This window comes from Uloborus diversus, chromosome 3 (genome assembly GCF_026930045.1).
Source record: "Uloborus diversus isolate 005 chromosome 3, Udiv.v.3.1, whole genome shotgun sequence".
In the NCBI taxonomy this organism is placed as follows: Eukaryota; Metazoa; Arthropoda; class Arachnida; order Araneae; family Uloboridae; genus Uloborus; species Uloborus diversus.
In genome coordinates this window covers 19,495,166-19,517,304 of record NC_072733.1, presented here as the reverse complement: position 1 = coordinate 19,517,304, position 22,139 = coordinate 19,495,166, and the positions used below count along the sequence as shown (strand labels likewise).

The window sequence follows — 22,139 nt, the reverse complement described above, 5'->3', positions numbered from 1 at the left end:
AATTATTAAGTTTCAGTTTGTTATTTATCATCTTTAATGATACTTGACTCTCTGGGATGAGGAGGGACAATTGATATTAAAACCTCTCCCTGTATGTCAAACCTAGAACACATCCAATTTCGTGTCGCCGTCACTGCAGCAGATATCATTGTGAAATCGAGTGCACAACACATTGACTGAATGCTGCATTTTATTGCTTTGCAAATTTCAGTATTATCATCTCAACCAAGAATTATACACTACAAGCCCTGTATCTGTTCATTCAGTGACACTTTTTCATTAACATCAATCATGAGTATAAATCATTTAAAAACATGCATAATTTTTGTAGTACCTGAGCTAAATATGAAACTGTATCTGATGCAGAAGACATGCAACAAAATATTCTGAGAAAAGCATAAGCTGTTGGTGAAGCAATATCAAAAGCTAAAACTTTTAAAACCAGATGTTCCATTCTCAAAATTTGTTTTTTCGTGTAGGTATCGTCAGTGATGTAAACAAAATCTTTTAATTCTGGTGGATATATTTCTTCATATTTCCTAAAAAAGTAAATAAATCATTAATTATGAGCAGGGTTTATAGTGTTTTTCACTTTAAAAAAATCCAAAAAGTCTTATTTTCTTAATTTAAATCAGTTAATAATTTTTAAATATATTTTTTATTTTTTTAAAATCTTCAAAAAATGTAGATATTTATTACTTTACATTAATAAACATAATGTTTTATACAACAAGTGAAAAAGCAACTTTTTCGCTATTTTCATTTCATGACAGTGGCTGTTTTTTAATAATTGGCATAAACATTCCTTAAACTAAATTTCCATAATTTTTAGAAGAAATTCGTTTTTATTTGGCAGTTTTCTACGTTTATCAGCTTAGAGTCAACATAATCTCTGAAATGGATTCAATTGGGATGAAGAAGTGTGTTAGCAAATCAAATGAGTGTTAAAATAAATTATAATGCATGTAATAGCATTTATAAAACAAGCACATCAGCTGTAAATTTTAAGATCTGTGATATGGAGGTTTATTGCCCATAATAAGTGCATTTATAAAATTAAAAAGTAGAAATAAAAAGTTTTTAAAGCTTGGGGTTTCAAAACACTAAAAATCATATTAAAAACAAAAAAAAAGCAAAACTACTTGATATCAATAAAAGAAATATTGGCGTGAAGTGAAATCTGTTCTTGCAATACAAATACAAATGTGATGATCAGCACTCTGACTAGGCTGTTCCTAGTCAATTAATTAGTCTCCAATGAAGATTATTGGCCCGTTTAAAGCTATCTATCCTCTTGCCTATTACAGCCTCTTCCGGTACCTTGTTCTGAGTACCCACAACCCTACTCAAGTAGTAATTTTTCTTAATTTGTATGACATTAACATATCCATAAAACATGTTGAGTACATAAATATTTTACTATGGGGTGACATCAATAAAAATTCGAAAAATCTAACAGTTATAAAATATTTTTAGTCTATAAATTTTTGTTTTGTATGTATGTCTCCAAGCATTTCATTTGACTTTCCCATTGAGTTTATTTTCTACTGTTGTATATAATAGTCTAATCATGCCCAATAGATTATTCACATTGTTAAATTTTATTACTTTTATGTAAATTATGATCTAAAATTAGCTGCACCAATGTGTAATTTTTTTTTTAGTTGTATGAAATTCTAAAGCAAATGATTCTATTTTAATTAAATGATCAATCCATAATAGAAAATGTGTTAGAATAATGTACTAATATTATTACACCATAACAATATGTATGTATAAATCAGATTATTTTTCATTTCGTCCATTTTGTTCATTTCGTCCAGTTTCTTCTGGCGTCCTGGACTTTTTACAAAAAGTGGACAAAATAGCAACCCTGTTATTCAGACATAACCTTCATTTATCGCCTGCCGTTTCAATTTTTTTTATACCTAACGTTCTTAAATCTTTTCAGCACATGAAAGTTATTTTTTCAGTTATGTTTATTTTAGTGCTAGTTTATCATGACCAGCCTCATATTTTGATAAATTTAGGATTTGCAACTAATAATGTTTATTTTGTTGGACTTTTCCTTTCACACGGGTAAGTTTTCGAATCATAATACAGTCGAGTCCCGAATGACACAAGTGATGAGTTCCAAGACCCCTCGCGTAGGTCGAAATTTCGCATTGTAAAAAAGGGTATGCATATGACATTTTGATAAACATGAAGAATCATTTTAGACACATGTAAACAACCTTCAGACAACTTTAAACCATTCCTTAAGTATGTGTCAATGTTTTAAATGAAAAGAACTGAATGTATACTACATTTTTTAAAAAAAGGATTCAATATAAGATAGGTTATAATGCACAAACTCAATAACCTATGGGAGAGTGAAACAGAGTGCAATACTGCATATACAGTACACAATAATAACATGATGCAACACTATTACACTATTCTACAGTGGATTAAAGTAATAATTATTATAATTAAAAAACTGAAGAAGATGAAGGTTGGCGATGCTCATCGGATTAATATCGATTTTCTCCTGCATTTCGAGGATTTTTACTTTTAACAAACTTTCTCTTGCCTATCTTAAGCTGAAAGAACACCCTTAGATACTATGTTAAATTAACTTTCACATTTAGAGTGGAAAATATGGATTGATTATTTGTATACATACACTAACAAAGCGATGATTCAACTAGTGTGGTGAAGGAACTTCCGCACATCAGTGATGCTAAAGGGATGAAGTCCACTCACAAAACCAATACTTAGTAACCAGTATCAAGACTATACTTATGCCCAATGATTCCTTAACAGAAATTTTCATGTTGCAGTTGAGGAATTTGCGTTAGCTCTAAAATTCGCAACTCATGAAAAACTCACGTTATATCCGTTCCGCAGAAGTCGAATTGCGTTGTAACGCAAGCCGACTGCAATTCTCTTCACCTTCCTATTTTTACTTTTGAATTACATTATTTATAGTTCAATTAAGAAAGTTTGGATTTTTTAAATGAAACAGAGTTGAACAAAACAGTTTGCTTTTAATGATTTTAACTAAAGCTTAGTTGGAATCTGATGACTTGGTATTAAATTAATGCTCATTGGTATTTATTAAGTCATGCTTTAGTTTTACGTAATCAACCAAGCAATATGTGTTAATGTAAAAAGCCAATTGTCATTGTTCATAAATGTTCCAACTATAGTCTATCAGATGTAATTCAGTTCAACATGACAGATTATAGTCAATATTGCATATATTTTTATCTTTTGTGCTAATTGAAAACACTCATAACTTCTATCATTGATAACTATTATTAACGTCAATGAAATTTTTGCCGAAAATATTTTTACTAGTGTTTTCAAAACCGTGCATTACATGCAATTATTTCTAAACATCAGAGCACTACAAAAACATCAACTGGACATCTCTTTCATTTTTTAGGTAGCCCGTGCAATGCCGGGCAGGCAGCTAGTATATGTTAACAGTTTTTGATTAAATTTTTTATTGTTTGAAAACTATCAAAGACATAAAAACTCTGATGCATTCACTAGATTTGAATTATTAATTTTAATTGTTTTAGTCAATCCTAAACTCAAAAACTCACTGGAAATCACTTTGAAGTTGGACTTTTGCATTTGGGGAAGCTAAGCAGCAGGGCCATCATTTGAAGAAACAAAGGGAGCCAGTTCCCAACGCCCCCTTGGATTTCATAATCCTTTGAAATTTTTGGAATTGAGGCTTTAAAAAAGCCATTCTAAAGCTATTTTTAGGGATGGTATGGGAAGGAATGGTAGATTCTAGAGTTTTAAAAGCACCAATCCTAATGGCACATTTTAAAGCTTTTTTGGTCATCTTGGACTCTTTAGGGGCTCAGACCTTTAGAAGGTGCCACCTAAACAAGAATCCCTAGATCCAACGCTGTAAACCTCAATGAGTAAAATTAAGGCATAAGAGAAAAGCTTTGTAGCATGTGTTATCAAAAATGTTTTTTGATTGCTAGGCACGTATTTTTTAAAAAACAAACATAATTAATGGTAAAAAGAAGTCAATAACCTTGAACTTTTATCTAGGGGTGCTAATAAGCTGCCAAGGGGCCCCCTTTGCAAGCCTCCCCCCCCCCACCCTTAATTCTGCCTATTGGACCAAAAATCATTTTTTCTTCTCAGTTTTTAAATTAGTAAGATGTACCCCCAAGATTAAAATTAAATTGCTGAAATCAGACAAGCAGATTGTTTTAACCTGATTTTTCTTCCTATGGGCGATTCTTGAAAATGTCCCGTGTGTAATATTAAGTTTATTTTTTCCAGCTAACCAAAGCCTTCAAAAAATAATGCTGTTGGGGAATAATACATGCTTTAACATACTGTCAAAGCATAACAGTTAATCCCATATTTAATTAATAATTACTTGAATAAAACCTTTTTTCGAGAAAGTCCCCTATTAATAGTTAGTATAAATGGATTGTATTAGTACAAAAATTTAGTGTACCAAGTATACCTCTCTTTACAAAGAACTCCATGATTACTTACAAAACATTTTCATTCTTTAAAATCACATAAAATTTGTTCAAAAATTATTTAAACATTATCATTTTGCAACAACTATTAATCAGTGTTAATGTTCTAACGTCAAAAACTGGTTTAAACTCTTGAAACTGCCAAAAACCCCAAGTTGAAGCTCAGAAAATTATATAAGACTAATATCATATTTAAAGTTATTTTTCAGCATGTTTTAAACTCACATAAAATGTGCTCTTTCCATTACCATTTAAAAAGTAATGATTCAAAAAGGATATCTTTAATTGGTTTCATTAATATTAATTAATTGAATGATAATTGCAATTGTTTAACTTTGATAAAGTTATTTCAAGCAATCAGTATGTTACTATTTCAGTAGCTTACAGATAACCTAAATTGAAATAAAAAAGAGGTTCCATGTGAAAATACAGAAAGATGAAAACTTTTGCCCTCCCACTTCTGAAACTTTATTAAATTCTTAAACCCATTTAAAAACAAACTTCTATTTCAAGCAATGCATCTATATGCACACTTGTCTATAGAATCTAAGAAAATGAAGTACTTACGATGCAATAAACATACTAGCTGTACCAACAAGTTGCAATTTTGCTCTCAAAACTGACATGCGGGACAAAAACCTATCAACGTATGAAACAGCAAGATGAAGAGTCTCTACTTGAAGTCTATATTCTTCACCCACTTCAACAAGCCAGTCAACTAAGACTGTTCTCATACTTAAAGTTATGTCTTGCTGTTTTGACATGTATGTTGGACGTGGACGAAATTTGTGCTGAAATAAAATGTATAAATTTTATTAAATATCTAAAACATTGAAAGCTAACCAAAATTAGAACTGACAACCAGACTACATTCTGTAATAGTTCAATTTAAATCAAAAAATTTTAATGAGAAAATAAAAACTAATATATTTTGATAATGCTTAAGATTCAAACCCAAAAACATGTTTTATGCTTAGGTAACATATATCACAAAAGTTACAACTGAGATAATAAAAATTAACTGGATATTTCCAAAAACAAGCATTAAATTTGGGGGGGGGGGAATTTTACAGACCCGAAATATCAAAATCAGGGAGGGAAATCTGAAAGAAACAAAAAAGTTTCGAAAACTCACCAACATAAATCGGTTTTCTATCCTCAAAATATTAAGTTAAATGCTACAACAGCAAAATGAAAAGGGCGGTGGGGGCAAGGGTAAAAGGGTGTCACATAATTTTGAGCACTAATAGAAATTGATAGCGTTTCATAATAAGGATGAACTCTAAAATTGAAAAATCCTTTAACAAACAACACTAGGAATCTAATGATAATTTACCTGCTGTTGTGAAAAGTTGAAACAAAAAATTTGACAAATTATGTTTATTGGTTTATATACACTAAAACTAAAGAAATAAGCTAAATATCTTTTTATGTGCCATAACCAACGATTTAATAAGAAGGAATGCAAAGATTCAGACATGAAGATAACATTTGAGCTACATAGTCAAAAATTTGATAAAAGGATATATTAAATGAATCAAACAAGTAAAAGTTTATGCTGATCTGGTGATAACAATAAGTAACTAATTTCAAAAAAGTTATCGCTTAGTAATAGAAAAGTTTGCTATACAGCAGTTTCTCAAATTGGGAAGAACACATACGTGATGCATACTAATTTTTAGAGAGACATGAATGTTTTAAAAAAGAAAAGTAAAACTAACTAGAATTTGTTCAATTGCATGGTCACATGAAAATATTTAAGATTACCTCAAATTAGCGATAAAAAATATCCGGGCATTTATTTTTAAGGTAAACCCCCGGGAAATACATAAAAGGATATTTTTCAGTGAACTATATTCACACAAAAGACCTACATGTGTGTACAATATGATATTGTAATGTGTACCTAGAGTGAAACCTTTGTAAAAAATTTTAATTTTATACATCAAAAATATTTACTCTGGAAAAACAGATATCATACAACATAGTGCATTTTTCATGAAATGTTCAATTTAAATATCAACCCTTTTTGAATCACAATGTATTTGTTGATTAAAATATATATTTCAATTTCTAAATATGCATGACAGGGTTGCCAACCTTGGAGAAACAATTTGAGGAGCATCTCTGGGAATTTTGAGGAACAATTTAAAAATTTTGAGGAGCAGTTCCAGACTTCAGGGGTCTGTCCAGGATTTTTCAAAGTCCGATTTTTGTAAAAAATCAAATAATTTTGCAAAAAAAAAATTTTTTTTTGTCAAAACGAAAGTTTAAACTCTTGAGATGGTAGAAACTGCATCATTGACACTTAAAGATGAGTGTTTTGCCTCTTTTCTGTTCAGAATATCATTCTTGAGTGTTTTTTCTAGTATTTGGGGAGGGGGGGGGGGGGAGGCATCGCTCACTGGGAGATAGGCACCCTCATGTATAAATATTTATCTACCATTCTACATCATGTTAAACTATACTAGAAATGTTATTTGTATAGTATTTGATATAACTAAGAAAAAAATCAGGCAGGGGTTCAGCATTTCACTTTTTAACCCAAGACACTGTTTAAGAACACAGAATTTCATTTAAAACTTATAAACTCCATGATTTTTACAAAACTAAAAAAATATTTTATTTGTTTACTTCTTAACTAAGCGTACTAAACATCGAAAATTCGAAAAATCAGATTCCCTTAGCGGATGCAAAGAGAATGCAATCCTCAAAGTGAAGGCGTCAAAAGTATAAAAACGGCTTGTAAAATAATATTTTTGATAAAATTATTTTAAAATTGCATTTTCGAGTCCTATGATAAACATATCATTAATATCTGGACACAGTTGAAGCAAAAAATAAATTAATTAAATAAATAAAAAATAAACCATTGATTCAGCATTTTAATTATTGACTCATAAAAGAAAATGGAATTCCGCTTTAAAAACTTAAAATAAGCTTTGTTACAAAAATAAAGAGACTTTTCATTTATTTGCATCCTAATAAAGCGAAGTTAGCTTGGAAAAAGAATAAAATATGATTCTCATATCGGATGTAAAAAGATTGCGTTTTTCAAAATGTAGGTATCTATAGAAAAAAAAAAGGTAAATAAAAGAGTTTATTTAAAGTTAATTATCCTTTTTAGCATCGAAAAACCAAACCCATGTAACTTTCTCCCAAAATACCGTAAATTCCCGAAAGTAACCCCCTTATCGATTATAGACCCCCCCCCCTTTTTTGTGGAAAGTGAAATCACTTTAAAATCCTGAATATACTCCCCCCCCCCCCCCCTTCACCTGAAAATTTTCCAATCATCTTCATTTGCCACTCCCTCCAAAGAAAGAAGGATAACATTTTCTGCTTGACTTGGAAAGCATTTACAAAGGTTTAGTTTCCCCCTCCATGTGCAGTTTTGCTTTTCTAAAAAGAAAGAGAAAACACAATGATTTAAACAAAAAGAGAAAAAAAAATGGCCTCCACGGTTTATTCCTTCCAAAATGTCCAGACTCCTTTTGATGCAAGGGCGCCTTTTTTTTTGTTCATAAGTATTACAAAAGAACTACGATTGTACTGCTTTTTATTCATTTTGGAAGGAGCATTTTTGTTCTGCTTTATGAAACTGAATGATCTTCAACTTGGCGCCATTTTGAAAACGTGACGCCATTTTGGATACGTGTTGCTTAAAAAGTAGCGCGAAACTTAAAAATAACTTTTTTAAAAGGAGAAATAATGTAATTGAACGAGTTTAGGATCATCAAAAATGTAAATTTTACTAAATCGAGTAAGAGATTTGTCTGTGTTTGCGTTCACAAACTTCGTAAAGCTCAGTTTTTGAAATTACGATCTCGTAATGAATTTGCGGCCGTGATTGCGATTTTTGCTTCTATTCTGAAAGAAGAACATTAAGATTTTGCTTCTTTTACTGTAACCTTATTACATTCAGTACAAAATGAATTTTCAAACGATAAATTATAGGAGTTTTGCCAACTTAAGGTGCAAAATCCTTTCTTTCGAAAAAAATGGTGCCTTCATGCAATTTATTACTGCTAGAAAATTATGGCAGGTTTTTATTAATTTCTCTTTCTTCATTAAAATTAACTCTTATTTACTTATTATTTCTTTTTTGTACTCTAAAATTAATACTACAGAAAACAATTATTTTGGCTAATTTTTCTGAAAAATCTCAATTATACCCTTTCCGAAATTTTGTTTTGAAAATAGGGGAGGAGTTACTTTTGGGATTTTACGGTAACAGTTTAACATCGCACCGCCACACTAAGTGGCGATAAACAGTTAAATATCGTACCCCCAGACGCTAAGTGACAATAAGTTTCTTGTTAAATTGCTTATGAATACTTGAATTTTATACAAAAGCACTTCAACCATATTTTTTCTAATAATTAATCTCTTTTTGATGGGCTATTTTATTTTGGACTTGCAAAAGTCGGGTATTAATGGATCGCGCCAATATGAAAATGGTGCGATTTTAAAAAAGCACAAAAGCCAGAACATATTTTGAACGAGTCAAAATAAAGTCAAATATACTGATTTAAGATTGCAAATGAGCAATTTTCACTCATGAGAAAATGTTTCTTTTTTGCTATCGCAATTTTTGCGTTGGGTTCATTCACTTGCTATTTTTTTTAAATTATTATGTAATTGCTAATAATTGGGAGGAGGGGGCTGTTCACTTTTTTTCACTAAGAAAAATTTCTAGGAAAACAAAGGTTAAGGGAGTGCTTTTTGCTTGATCAATCAGAGGCACTTGTTTTTTATTTTATGGTAAAACCCATTTTTAAAGTAAATTTTGAGTTAATCTCATTGTAACTGACTGAATAGTTTCTCACATAACTAAGTCTTGCAAGTGTATTATTTGAAAATAATTTTACTATGCTAAAATCACAAAAAATTAGGGCAAAATTAACCAATTTATTTTATTTCATGCCTCCCCCCCCCCCCAATTATAAATCTTTTTATATTATTCATTTATACATTTTCTGTTTAAAATTTAAGGGACTCATTTTTTGCACCAAAGGACCAAAATCTATTTCATTAATGGGTTCCTGGGACCCAGCTTACGGATACTTGAGCGCAAACACCGATGGTATAGGAGAGTGGATGAACACATCCCACTGAAAAATTAGTTTAAGTTCTTTTTAAAATAAGGATTCAAGTGTTCTTTTTAGACGAACTGGCAACAGTAACTTCAATTTGTACAACTCCAAAAAGGAAATGTAGAGACAATTTTGTCTGTCCACTAGTTAGAGATTTTTCTTTTCCTGAATTTCCACTACAATTTCGTTGAACTCCGAAAAATTCTAAAGTTTTTTCTTTAATTCTTGTTCAAATCAATGGTTGAAAAATAATATATTATTTTGGCATTTTGAACAAAGAAAACTAGTTAGGAAATTAATTTCATGTAAATTTGTTAAGAAAATATGGATTGCATATATTTTGAATATTTAACAATTAATATTATGAGAAAATATAACTCTTTAAAACCAACATTTGAATTTTTTTTTTCAATTTTTCCAGACAAAAAAATACTAGAAAAAACTTTTTCTTAATGCCTTAAAATTTCTAGAAATGTTACATCGCTATACAGAAAGGAATATAAGACTAACAAAACGGTTACAGCTACTCAGCCCACCTCGCAGCCAGCAATGTAATTAATGAACAGAAATCTGCAGCTGGCTGTATAAGCCAAAGGTTACCAACAATATACAATAGAACCCTGAGTTTACCTATTCTGTCGGACTGGTACTAAATAAGCACCAAGCCGGAAAATAAGATCGAGAGCAGGAAAAGTTTGAGCATATTGTTTAAAAGTTCACTTTCCCATTGTGAACTAGTGAAAGAAATCTCATTTAACTTTTTTATAAACAATTTCATTTATGGTATGTTCAATACAAGCAAAGTTTTGCAGTTTTGCTAGTTTGTTTAAGCTTGCAAATACAAGGGTGAGAGTGGTCAGAGCGCAAAAAGGAGGAAGTCGAAAAAAACTTTGTAAAATATGCAGAAAAGGGATGGTATCCAAAACTGCATCAAAATAGCTAACAGAAGCCATGAATATTAACAAAAAATTACCAATTTTCCTATTTCAAAGATAATACGAAATAATTTCATATTAATTATGTTTAAAATAATTGTGTAGTAATTAAACATAGCACATATTGTCCTTAAATCATAGTATTCATTTCCCAAAATTCAGTAAGAAAAAGAAAAAATGGGAATTACTGTAGTTAGAAAAATAGTTGCATATTAAAGCATTGAACTGAATTATTTAAAAAGTGTTGCATTAGATTGGGGGTTTACAATTGACATCATACACAGGAAACTTATTAATTCAACTAATAAATATCAAGCACTGTCTAAGATGAATTATTCTAATTTGGTTGTTTTACCCTTTTTTCCAAGAATCAGTCTTCAAATTGCAAGAATTTTAAAAAAGTTTAATTTTTCAGTTGCATTTTCCCCTATCAACAAACTTAAATATTCGCAACTAAAACACTCAGTTCCAGAACTTGACCGATGGGGCATTTATAATATTTCTTGTCAGTGTCAAATGAAATACATAGGACAGACCCGACGTTCTCTTAAATTCCGTATTAAAGAACATGAAAATTATGTCAAGAAACAAGATTTAAAACGTTCCTCGATTGCACAACACTGTTGGTCTTTCAATCATATTTTCGATTTTTCTTCTGCCAAGGTTATTCATGGGTGCTCCTCGATTTATGATTTAGATTTTTGGGAATCCTATTACATTTGGAAAAATTCTGCTTCAATAGTGAATGATTTGTCGAGTACTCCCCCTTTCACCAGTGTTTGGAAATCTTATCTTTAAAAAACTTTTTCTGTTTGTGATGTTTTTCCGCACTATAGGTGTCGTTGCTGTTCTGAGACGCATGTGTTTCCGGTTTCCATGTCTATTTACTTTGCTGCCTTCCATTTTTTTGTTCATTTATCGTTCGGTTTACATTGTGTGGACTTTTAGTCCTTTTTGGCACTGATGAAGAGGCTTGCATATGACAGCCTCGAAACAGCTGTTTGCTAAGTTTTTAACTCTTTTATACCACTTTATTTGTAGTTTATGCACGTTGTCATTTTTACTCATTCCATAGTACAAAGTTTTCGACTGCTTTTTTACAATTTTACTCAAAGCATTTTTTGTAAGAAATTATTTAGCATATATAAATATCTTGACAAAAAGAGGTTAACTAGTTATTATTGCTTTTCATTTGTTACTAACATCCCATTTTGTACAAATTTTCAGCATTGCATCATTCTTGTAAGTTTGTTTATATATAACTTTAAATTTTGAAAGAGAAACAGTAATTTCTAACAAAAAAGGAAGAAAGGTTTTAAAAAACAGGGAAAACTGGAATTCCGGCAGAAGCCGGAAAAATCTCATCCCTCCAATAAAAATTTTACAAAAGATTTTTGCATTGACAATAAAGATAAGACTAAACGGAAAAAATGTAAGAATGGCTTAAAACGGCTAAAAAACAAACATATTTTAAAAAAGAACCCTAAAAAAGTTTAGTCTTGTATAGAGAAAATGACTTCAATCTGTTTTTAGAAAAATACATAAAGCAGATTTTCTGAAAAAAAAGGACGTAAAAGTCTGAATATTTTGATATTAACAGCATAGAGTAATTTTTCGGAAAAGCAGAAGATAGTGTAGGAAGAGGGATAACCTAAATGAAGACGCAAAATTGGGTTTCTACTGTTATGCAAATATAGATTACAAAATAACAAATTACTATAAAAATTACTAAAAATTTAACTGAACATTCAACCAATTTCTCTTCAGAAAATACAAAAAATTGTTAAAAAGTGAAAAAAAAAATCTTTAGTTTCTTAATCATTTAAATGCAAAAAAAAGAGGATATCCTTATATATTTTATCAACAATTGGTAATACATACTAACATTTAAAAATTATCTTTACCTGTAATTCTTTTAAATATGAATAAACATCTTCCCGATATGGTGAACTCCAAACCAAATCAGCAGCTTCATCAATTTTAATTTTTGATAGATCTAAAAAACAAAATATAAAACTTTTGGTTATTGAAAAAGCAATTTTGAGCAGAAAATAAAAAGTTAGACAAAGTTGAAAGAACTTATTTTCTAAATTTTAAAACAAATTTTTAAAAAGTCATTTTAATTATATCAGATTTAAATAACTGTTTACAAGCTGTTTTAAATTGCTCAAACATATTATTCTTGGTTTAACTAAACCCGTAAGCTCACAGAAAAAAATTGCTTAAGAAATAAAAAAAATTACAGGATAGGAAAAATTTCAATACTAATAAAGTATATTTGTAATACATGGTGACTGCTGGAAATCTAACAATATTTAAAATGATCAAAAAAATTAAAATTTAAATGTATATTACTCGTTTTCACCCATTACATCTCGAACTGATTTGATAAGAAATTACAGATACATTAGAATATGTCATTCTCAGAAATACGAGGAAGTATCAAAAAGTAATGTAACAAGCCCAATCAGAGAAAACATTTATTCCGGAATTAAAAAATATATACAATGTAGGAAGGCACAAGTATATATTACTTCTCTACATAGTCACCATGCTTATCGGAGCATTTGTTCCATCGGTACACCAAACTATCGAAACTGGCACGGAAGAAATCAGCGTCAAGGTTGTGCAACCACATCAAGATGGCTTGCTGAACCTCAGCATCAGTTCTGAAATGCAGACCTCCCAAGGGTTACTTTAATGGTTTGAATAGAGGGAAATCACTTGGTGCTAGGTCGGGACTGTAAGGAGGGTAGTCCAAGACCTGCCACCCGAAAATGCTCTAACAAATCGCGTGTAGTTGTGGCTGTATGTAGTCCAGCATTATCGTGCAACAACAGGACGCCTGTCGTGAGCAGCCCCGGTCGTTTACCGAGAATTGCCTCTTGGAACCAACCGAAAGTGGCACAGTAACCGTATCACACTTTTTTCAATTGCCGACCATGCTTCCATCAAGGTAGCCATCTTCTAACTCTTCGTCATGTTACCGGCCTACCAGCTCCATCTACTGACGCCGTTTGAATGATGCGATCGTTTCAATTACCTTCAGAGGGATTTTTATTCATACGGATAATTTGCACACCCTTCAGACTCTTGTTACCTTACTTTTGATACCCCTACGAATGAGAAATTACGCTAATTCCAATAATCTATAGAAACATAATTGAGTTTGTTGAATTTCTGCAACATGATTAAAAACGACAGTGTGTTTCTAATGCTCAAAAATTTTAATTTATGTGGAAACTTGAAAGTACTTGTTATATTTATTGTAGCTAAGTCATTACAACACATTTTTCATTAAGAAATGATAGGAATCCTTTGCATTTTGGGTATATATATCATTCTTTTGTCAGCAGTTTCCTATTGGAGCTCTGGATTTGGTGGCACATGCCGAGCAGGCACTTTGTTTATTTTTTCTATTTCTTTCTCAATTTCATTCTTTCATTTTCTATTTACCCTCGGACATGGAGTCCATTTTGCAAAGCATTTCCACAATTTTTGAGGCATAAATCAGCAGAATTCAACAACTTTTTAGTTTTCATTCTGCTTCTACGGCACATGTTTGTATAATAACCACACATTTGCCATTATACCTAAGGGGTATTAACACATATGATGCTACCATCTGTTGCTCCTTAGATGAATATATTAAGAGCTGTATACAAAATGCAGCAAATATAAAACAAATCTTACATAGATTTTTCAAAACTTCCAAAAAAAAGTACAGTATAACCTCGATTTAACGATTGTCAAGGGACTAGAAAAAGTTATCGTAAAATCAAGGATAACGTTAAATCGAGCAGCATAGACATTCAATCAGGTATTGTTAAATTGAAGTTATACTGTATTTAGACAAAGATTTTAATCCTACATTCATGAAAAAAATTATTTCTGAATGTCTGGAATCAATACAACTACAAAATTTGAACAAAATATTTACAATTAACATACTCAACCTTATTAGTGACAAACTGAACTTTAGTTCTTTAAATCACCTTAATATTTCTATCAGAGAAAAGTTAAGCAATATATTGTACCTGAAATTTTGAAAAACAAAGTGCCTTTCAAAACTCATTAGATAAAAGGTATAGTATTTTTATGTTTGTTGCAGATAAGCAAATGGGTAAAAAAAGGAGCTAATGTCAAATCCACTTGAAATACCAAAACTTCAGAACTTAACGGGAGTTACCACACTGCATAATGTAAATGAAAACCTGACAAGTCCTCATAGCATCTAAAAAATGTATTATGCTTAGTGATGCGGATCGGGTAAATACCCAGCAGGTAGGTAAATATTTTTTGGGTAAATACCCAAAAAACTGGGTATTTTACAAAAAAATGCAAAAAGTGAATAAGATTTTTTTTTTAAATCTAAATATGAAATAATTGGTAAAACTGATACATACACATGTATTACACAGTTGATAATATTTTTTATTAAAAGACATAATGAAATTACGAAAGAAACATATTGTGAATCAAAGAATCTTTCTTTTCAATGTCATAATTGGAGATGTTTGCTTTTTTTTTTGTAACCAGTTAAGCTTTTTACTTTTTGTAGAATGGCTTTTTTATACCTGAAATTTGGCTATCAACATTGATTAGGCATATCCAACACATTTAATGTGGATATCATATTAGATTGCTGATTTGTTTCACACAATATTTCTTTAAATATGTGGTCAAAGTACAAATTTAAGGGGAAAATTTGTTTTGTATATGGTTGGTTATACAGGGTGTTCCGTTTTAACCTGTAAAACCTTTATTTTTGCAACCGTTAGTCCTAGACGCATACTTCCAATTGCAAAAATATTTAAAATCAGATGCAGAGTAAAGATAATGAAAGTTTGAAACAAAATAAAAATGAGTCAAAAACTACAAAATTTAACTTTTTATACATCCCTAAGTCCTCTTAACTTAGAGAAATGATCTGCATCTAGAACTTACTGACACAAAAAATCTCGACATTTGTGCGATCAAAACTCAAGGAGATATTCCATTTGAAAGTTTTAAGGGACCATGCAGAAGATGAGATTAGAACTTATTACCCTTTCAGAAGAATGACAGGTTGGCAAAGTAAAAAACACAAGGTATTTACATTTTCCATTTCTATTCAAAAATTCATGCAAATGTTATGCCGTGATACGCAAAACATGCTGCAAAACCTCGAACAATTTGAAAAACCACACTCTGCACACATATAATCTTATATAAACACTCATTAATTGCTATGTTTTTCCCCAAAAGATGTTATTGACAGCAAGTGTAAATTAGTGTCACAAAATGTTGTGATTCATATCTCGGTGAATATTAGTCATACTAATGTCAAACTTTTTTGCTGGAATTGTTTTTCAATGGAGATTATTTCCCTAAACATAAGTTGGAGGACCTGGGGCCCGTGTAAAAAGTTAAAATTTGTATTTTTTTACTCATTTTTATTTTCACTTCAAATTTTCAATATCTTAACTATGCATCTAATTTTGAACATTTTTGCAATTGGAAGTATTCATCTAGGACTAATGGTTGCGAAAATAGAGGTCTTAAAGGTTAAAACAAAACACCCTGTATATATACATAATGGAATACATACAGAAAAGTATTTTAGTTGAATATAAATATTTTGAAATAAATACCCGGGTATATACCCTGGGTATCCCTAAAAATAAATACCCAGGTATTTTACATCACTAATTATGCTAATTAAAGACTTAGTCATTATACCTTTTGATGTTTTGTCACAAGAATATGTTGGGGTTATGGTTTTGACAGGACTCAAGTCTATTACACGAGACACATTACTGAGCAAACACAGATTTTCATTTTGACAGTCATCTTCATAGATACTAAACTTCTGAGATCCTAAAACTCTTATTTTACTGTAGTTTTGCTTGGCCCATGTCAAAGTATCTTCAATTGATGTCAGACAAATCTAAAACATTGAATATTTTTTTTAAAAATTCAGTAAAGAATATAATAAAAATAACACAGTACAGATATGATGCAAAAACATGTAATATTACATCTTATTCACTCTGGATTTCAGTAGAATGTCTGCAGAGCAAATTAAAAACAAAAAGTCTAAGAGGTAAATTGACACTTTAAATTAGTCGCAAAACTTGTCATATCAGCACCCGGCACTAAATAAGGTTTAAATATAAAAATCAACACATCAAAATTATAAGAAAAAATTGCCTAACTTAGGGTTATTCTAAAATTAGGTTCATCCATTCACTGCATTTAATCACCTCATTCAAGGCACATGAACATTAAGCACAAAACAGAAAATAGTCAACATTGTGCTCATCCAATGTATAAAAAGTACAAAGTTTAAAAAAAAAAGAGATTAAGGACTAGGATCTAACCGATGCATCAGCGCCCCCAATGGTTCAAAACTTGAGATATGGGCATCCAATGCAAACTTGGAGAAAACAGGGCCCGTCGGGCCTTGAAAAAAATCCAACTATTATTTATCTACGAGGGCTGTTCACTAATAAGGACTAAATTTATAAAAAATACAGAACTTTAATCATCATGATTTACATGGTTTAAGAATAAATTCAGCGGGACTAAATGCATTTATTACAACGCTCTGTCCACTTAAAAACTTGTTAACATTAAGTTTGTGAGAGCTATTTCAAAACCACCTCCGTAGAGTGTAGACATGCTTTGTTGCTTTTAAAATCTGCCTCATATAATGGTTTCTGAAGTTGAAGAAACAGATAGAACTCACTGATGTAAAATAATTCAGAGATTCCCCTTGATAATAATAACAGCAATGTTAATCATTGTCTCTGTGATGGACGGTGAAGGTTGTCCCTCACATTCTATATCTTCCATATTCTGCCTGCCTTCCTTCAAAGTTTTTTGCCAGCAAAAAGTACAGATTTTAAACATTGCTTCATCGTTGAAAACTTCACGTATCATTTGAAAGATTTCCGATGCTGATTTTTCCAGACAAAAATACTTTAATTGCATAACTTTGTTCCAACGACGCTTCCATTTTGATAACTGGCTGTGTCTTGTAGGCGCCCGCCAACAGGCTTCAATTCAATCACGTGATACTCAGGAACATGAGTCTGTACGCTCCAACTATCGGTAGCTTTTTGTTAATACAGACAACAGACATTTCTCATGCCACAGGAATTAATATTCCGATGAGTGGTACCGTGGCAGTAAAAGTCTTATTACGTACCAAACAGCCTACGTACATTTTATTGCATATTAATTAAAAGTAAGTACAGCATAGGGTCCGAAATAGGTTAGCAATGATACCAACACCAGTTTTTGACTTTGGAAATACGCTGAGTTTCAGATCACAACCGAAATTTTGACAACATGCAGACACTTATAAAAGATTCACTCTGATAAGAGTTTTAGAATTTCATGTTGTTCAGCTGAAATAATTACAGTATGCATCAGCATGCTAGTGGAGCAATCTAGTACAAAAAACTAGGTCAAAATTTGGGAGATCAACCAACCATGAAGGACAAAATTTCTGAAAATTTTCCTTCCCGAACAGAAATTGAAAACATCTATATTTCCAGATTTTAGCTTATCCCTTTTTTTCTCTCTTAACAATAAACAAAAAAACTCATATTCTGACACATAACTGGCCCTTAATTGAAGACTAACGGCAGTAAACGCTCAATCAGAAGAATAGTGCAAATTCAGAATTTGTATGGTGATTAAAATCCCCAAAAAGTATTTTTCTTTCACTCTTTTGAAGCCTAAAAAGAAGAATAGTTTTTCACTGAAATCCTTATCTATACTTTTATAGCTCGTCACTTTAAAAAATGGTTGCACACTGTAATTTTACTTTCACAGTAGCTGTAAAAAACTTTTTTTAGGAACGAAAAACAAACGGCACCAGTAACAGATATGCTTAGGACATCGCTTTCAGGTTAACTTAATATTCCGAGCCTTTTAATGTATTTCGACTTTTAAAACTATTTTTCTCTCATGCACCTACATGTTTGGCTATTTATGGATAATCTGAATTAGTTAATACTGTTTATTAGCTGAATTTCGAAAAAAGGTCTGACCCCCAGTAACAGACACCGACAATTCTGACCATATCCAGTAACAGATAGGATGAGGAAAAGATGAGTAATGAACAGAATTCCCCTTTTTCTCTTCAAAATGTTCAAAACTTCTTTATTTGTACAAGGTTCATACACTTGTGGTTAAAAAAAATTCTGACTTGACCAGGTTTTCCAGGTCATTTTCAGGGTTCATACCACCATTCAGGGAGAAAAAATTCAAGCACTTTTCAAAGCAAAAAAAATTTTTTTCAAGGCAATATCATAAATTTGTACTAAAAATATTGTATGCAGATTTCATTTACTGCAAACACACATAGAAATAAGGCAATAATATAAAAAAGTATAAGAAAACGAAATTGCTTTTCCTACAACAAGAGACACTTTGATGAAAGATCTACTGTGTTGAAAGTTTTTCTGAAAATGTCTGAAATGTTAGGTCATAAAGAGAAGCAAATCCGAAGAGGTTTAATTTTGCAATCTCCACATTCAAAGAAGTATATTTTCTAGAATCAGCAAATTAATATTCAAAAAAAAAACCTTTCATGAGTGCTTTTAACTTTTATGGGAAGAAACTAAAATACCCATGTTCAATGTCATTGCCAGAGAGGAGCTTCTGAAGTCTGATATTTGCAAGATGCAAAAAGATTGAAATTTCAAACACAGGAAGCATTTTTTCGCGAAGTCTGAGTTTATTCAACGTTAGCATGTTTCCCATACAATAAATTTATTTGTTTTTTATTAAAATGGAACAAAAAATATACTAATTTAAGGTAGCGTATGCAAAAATAACATCTGATTAGCCAAAATACACTGCTTGACAATTGCTAAGGAACAAGTGATTTATGCAAATTTGTACCTCAACCACCTGACCAATGGAAATAAGTTCAAGTTCAGATGGCATGGTAGACCAAGACTCGTTATCTGTATAAAACACTGCATACAAGCTCAAGATTCATAAGAAAATTCACACTGTTTGGTTTTTAACAAAAATAGTGCTGGATGTTAAAAAAGGTTTTCTTCTCAAATTCTGTCTAGTTCTTGAAATACTTAAGAGAAAAATGTCAGCAAGACATCATTTGAGTATCCACGATCGTGGACGAGCCGTTGGACGACTAGAAGCTGGTCAAAGTGTCACCACTGTGGCTGCTGCCATGGGTGTATAAAAAAGTGCCACCTCCTGATTAAAGAAGGCCGCTGAAGGTGGAAATGCTTTGTAAAAGCATGCTGGGGGTCATGGTAGAAACACCACACTTTCAGAGGATCGTTATGTAGCTCTCATGGCAAAAAGGAACAGAAATTTCACTCCTGGACAGATAGCTGCAAATCTAACAACCGCTACTGGTACGCATGTTTCTGCAAGAACTGTCTCATGGCGAGTAAATAATGTTGGTTTGTATGCACAGAAGCCCATACTTTGCACCCAAGTTCAACTACGCCATCGTGGTGAAAGATTACGCTGGTGTAAATAACATGTTGGTGGGATCGTCAAAATTGGTCTGGAGTGATGTTCTCTCACGAATCTCGTGTCAGTGTGACAAGTGATTCTGGTTACCAACTGTGAAGAGAGCGTGGAACACGTTGTGCACAATTGCTTGCGAATGTGATCGATATGGCCTAGGCGTCATGGTGTGAGCAGGCATCATGCACAATGGCAGAACACAATTTCACATTTTTGAATAAGAAAGCGATACGTCGCAAATGTATTGCAGAGATGTTATGCTGGACCTTGTTCGTCTTTTTAGGAGGGCTGTAGGTCTAGACTTTAACTTTACGAACGACGATACACGACCACACTGGAGCATTGAAGTGTCAGACACTACAAAGTGAAAACATTCTCCGTATGCAGTGGCCTGCTTACTCTCCCGACTTAAATCCAATTCAACTTGCCTGGGAGGCTCTTGGCAGACGTGTTGCGTGAAGAACCGTCCCTCCCAGAACAGTACAAGAACTCAAATTCGCATTGAGAGAGGAGTAGTAAAACATTCCTTAAGCACTCTTCAGTGATTAGAGGAGAGTATGGAAAACAGATGTAAATTATGCTTTAGTGTCCCTGATAATCATATATCATATTAAAGTACTCATTCTAACCTAGATTATTTTTTTTGTTGTTGTATGAAAATCATTTAAGTAGGATTATTTTTTTATTTTTAAGTTTTTAATTCATTGATGCAGTAATCTGTATTATTTTGTACTTATAATAAAGGCACATCCTTCCTACTAACTATATATTTCGTTCTGTTTCTTTAATCATTAACTATTCTTAACTATTCCAAAAAACGTAATTGTTCCTCAGCAATTGTCAAGCAGTGTATTGAAATATTTGCAAGATGCAGAAAGAATGAAATTTCAAACACAAGAGCAGTTTTCCGCGAAATCCGAGTAAATTCAATGTTTTTATTGTTTCCAAATTAAATCCTTTGTTAATTAATGAAATTAAACAAAAACTAAACTAATATAAGGTACTATCTGTCAAAATATTTTTCGGTTGTAAAAAACATCAAAATATTTACAAGATGCAAAAGGATTGAAATCCCAAACACGGAAGCAATTTTTCGCGATGTTGCATATTGAACACGTTGAGAAAATTTTATTGGTGAAAACTTCTTTTTTAATTTTAAGCACAATCCGATGTTTTTTGAGAGAATTTAAGCACTAAGGAACTTTTTCAAGGTTTTTAAACACTTGAAAATGAACTTTTTTTTTCAAGCACTTTAAGGGCGTATGAACCCAGGTTTTTTTAGAAAATTTCAGGTTACTCACTTCATTCAAAATTAAGTTGAATAACAATAATTTCAAAAAAAATTAAAATTGTTTAAAGTAGCAATGTAGAAGAACTGAAACTTTAGATTTAAAAAAAAATCTTGCAATTATTTTCCTTTTTTTTCCTCAACTTTTTCTTTTAAACTTTTTGTTCAAAACTGTTTTTATTAGTTTACTTGTTGAAAACAAAGTACTTTCAACTTACTTTAGCGTTTTTTTGATGATACGTGTAATGTGTAATGTTAGCATTTTGCTGTAATTGTGCAGCAGTCTTTTAGCATACACTTTTGGTTTACAATACTTTTTATTTTGTTATTAGTATATAACACAAAACATATTGAGCCAAATACAAAGTCATTTTTTAGTATAAATATGATTAACTTTGTTGCATTGATTGGCATACCATACAGTGAAATTCCGTTACAACGAATATAGACCAAGAGCTGACCCCCCAAAACACGATTTATCTCTTTTATGGCTTGTGGCCGGTTAAAATAATAAAAAAATGCAATTTAAAACTTTGGCTCGAATCCCCCCCCCACTAATTTTGGGTCAAACGGCTGCGTGGGTGGGTGAAAGGTCAAAAAAATGAAAAATATCAAAGTGATGAGTTAAATGGCTAAAAACTATATAATAGCATTAAATTAATAAGAAAAAACCCGTAGCGAATTTCCCCCCCAGCTATGTTGGGGCGAACGTGGTGCCCCCCAGGGGTAAAGTATCGATTATTAAACTTAAAAAAAAATGATCACTTTCGTGGGGGGGAATTTTACAGGGTATTAGTTTCATTATTTTGATTGC

At 31.5% G+C, this 22,139-nt stretch overlaps 1 protein-coding gene across 1 annotated transcript in view; it reads right to left on the bottom strand.

Moving 5' to 3' along the window:
* Positions 1–22,139, bottom strand: part of LOC129218026 (G2/mitotic-specific cyclin-A-like) — a 53,684-nt gene that overhangs the window by 18,907 nt on the left and 12,638 nt on the right. Inside the window, exons 2-5 of the mRNA XM_054852204.1 lie at positions 16,258–16,465; positions 12,441–12,532; positions 5,073–5,296; positions 335–539 (exon numbers count right to left, since the gene is read on the bottom strand). Coding sequence (XP_054708179.1) covers positions 335–539; positions 5,073–5,296; positions 12,441–12,532; positions 16,258–16,465 — 729 coding nt within the window. The remainder of the gene's footprint in view (positions 1–334; positions 540–5,072; positions 5,297–12,440; positions 12,533–16,257; positions 16,466–22,139) is intronic.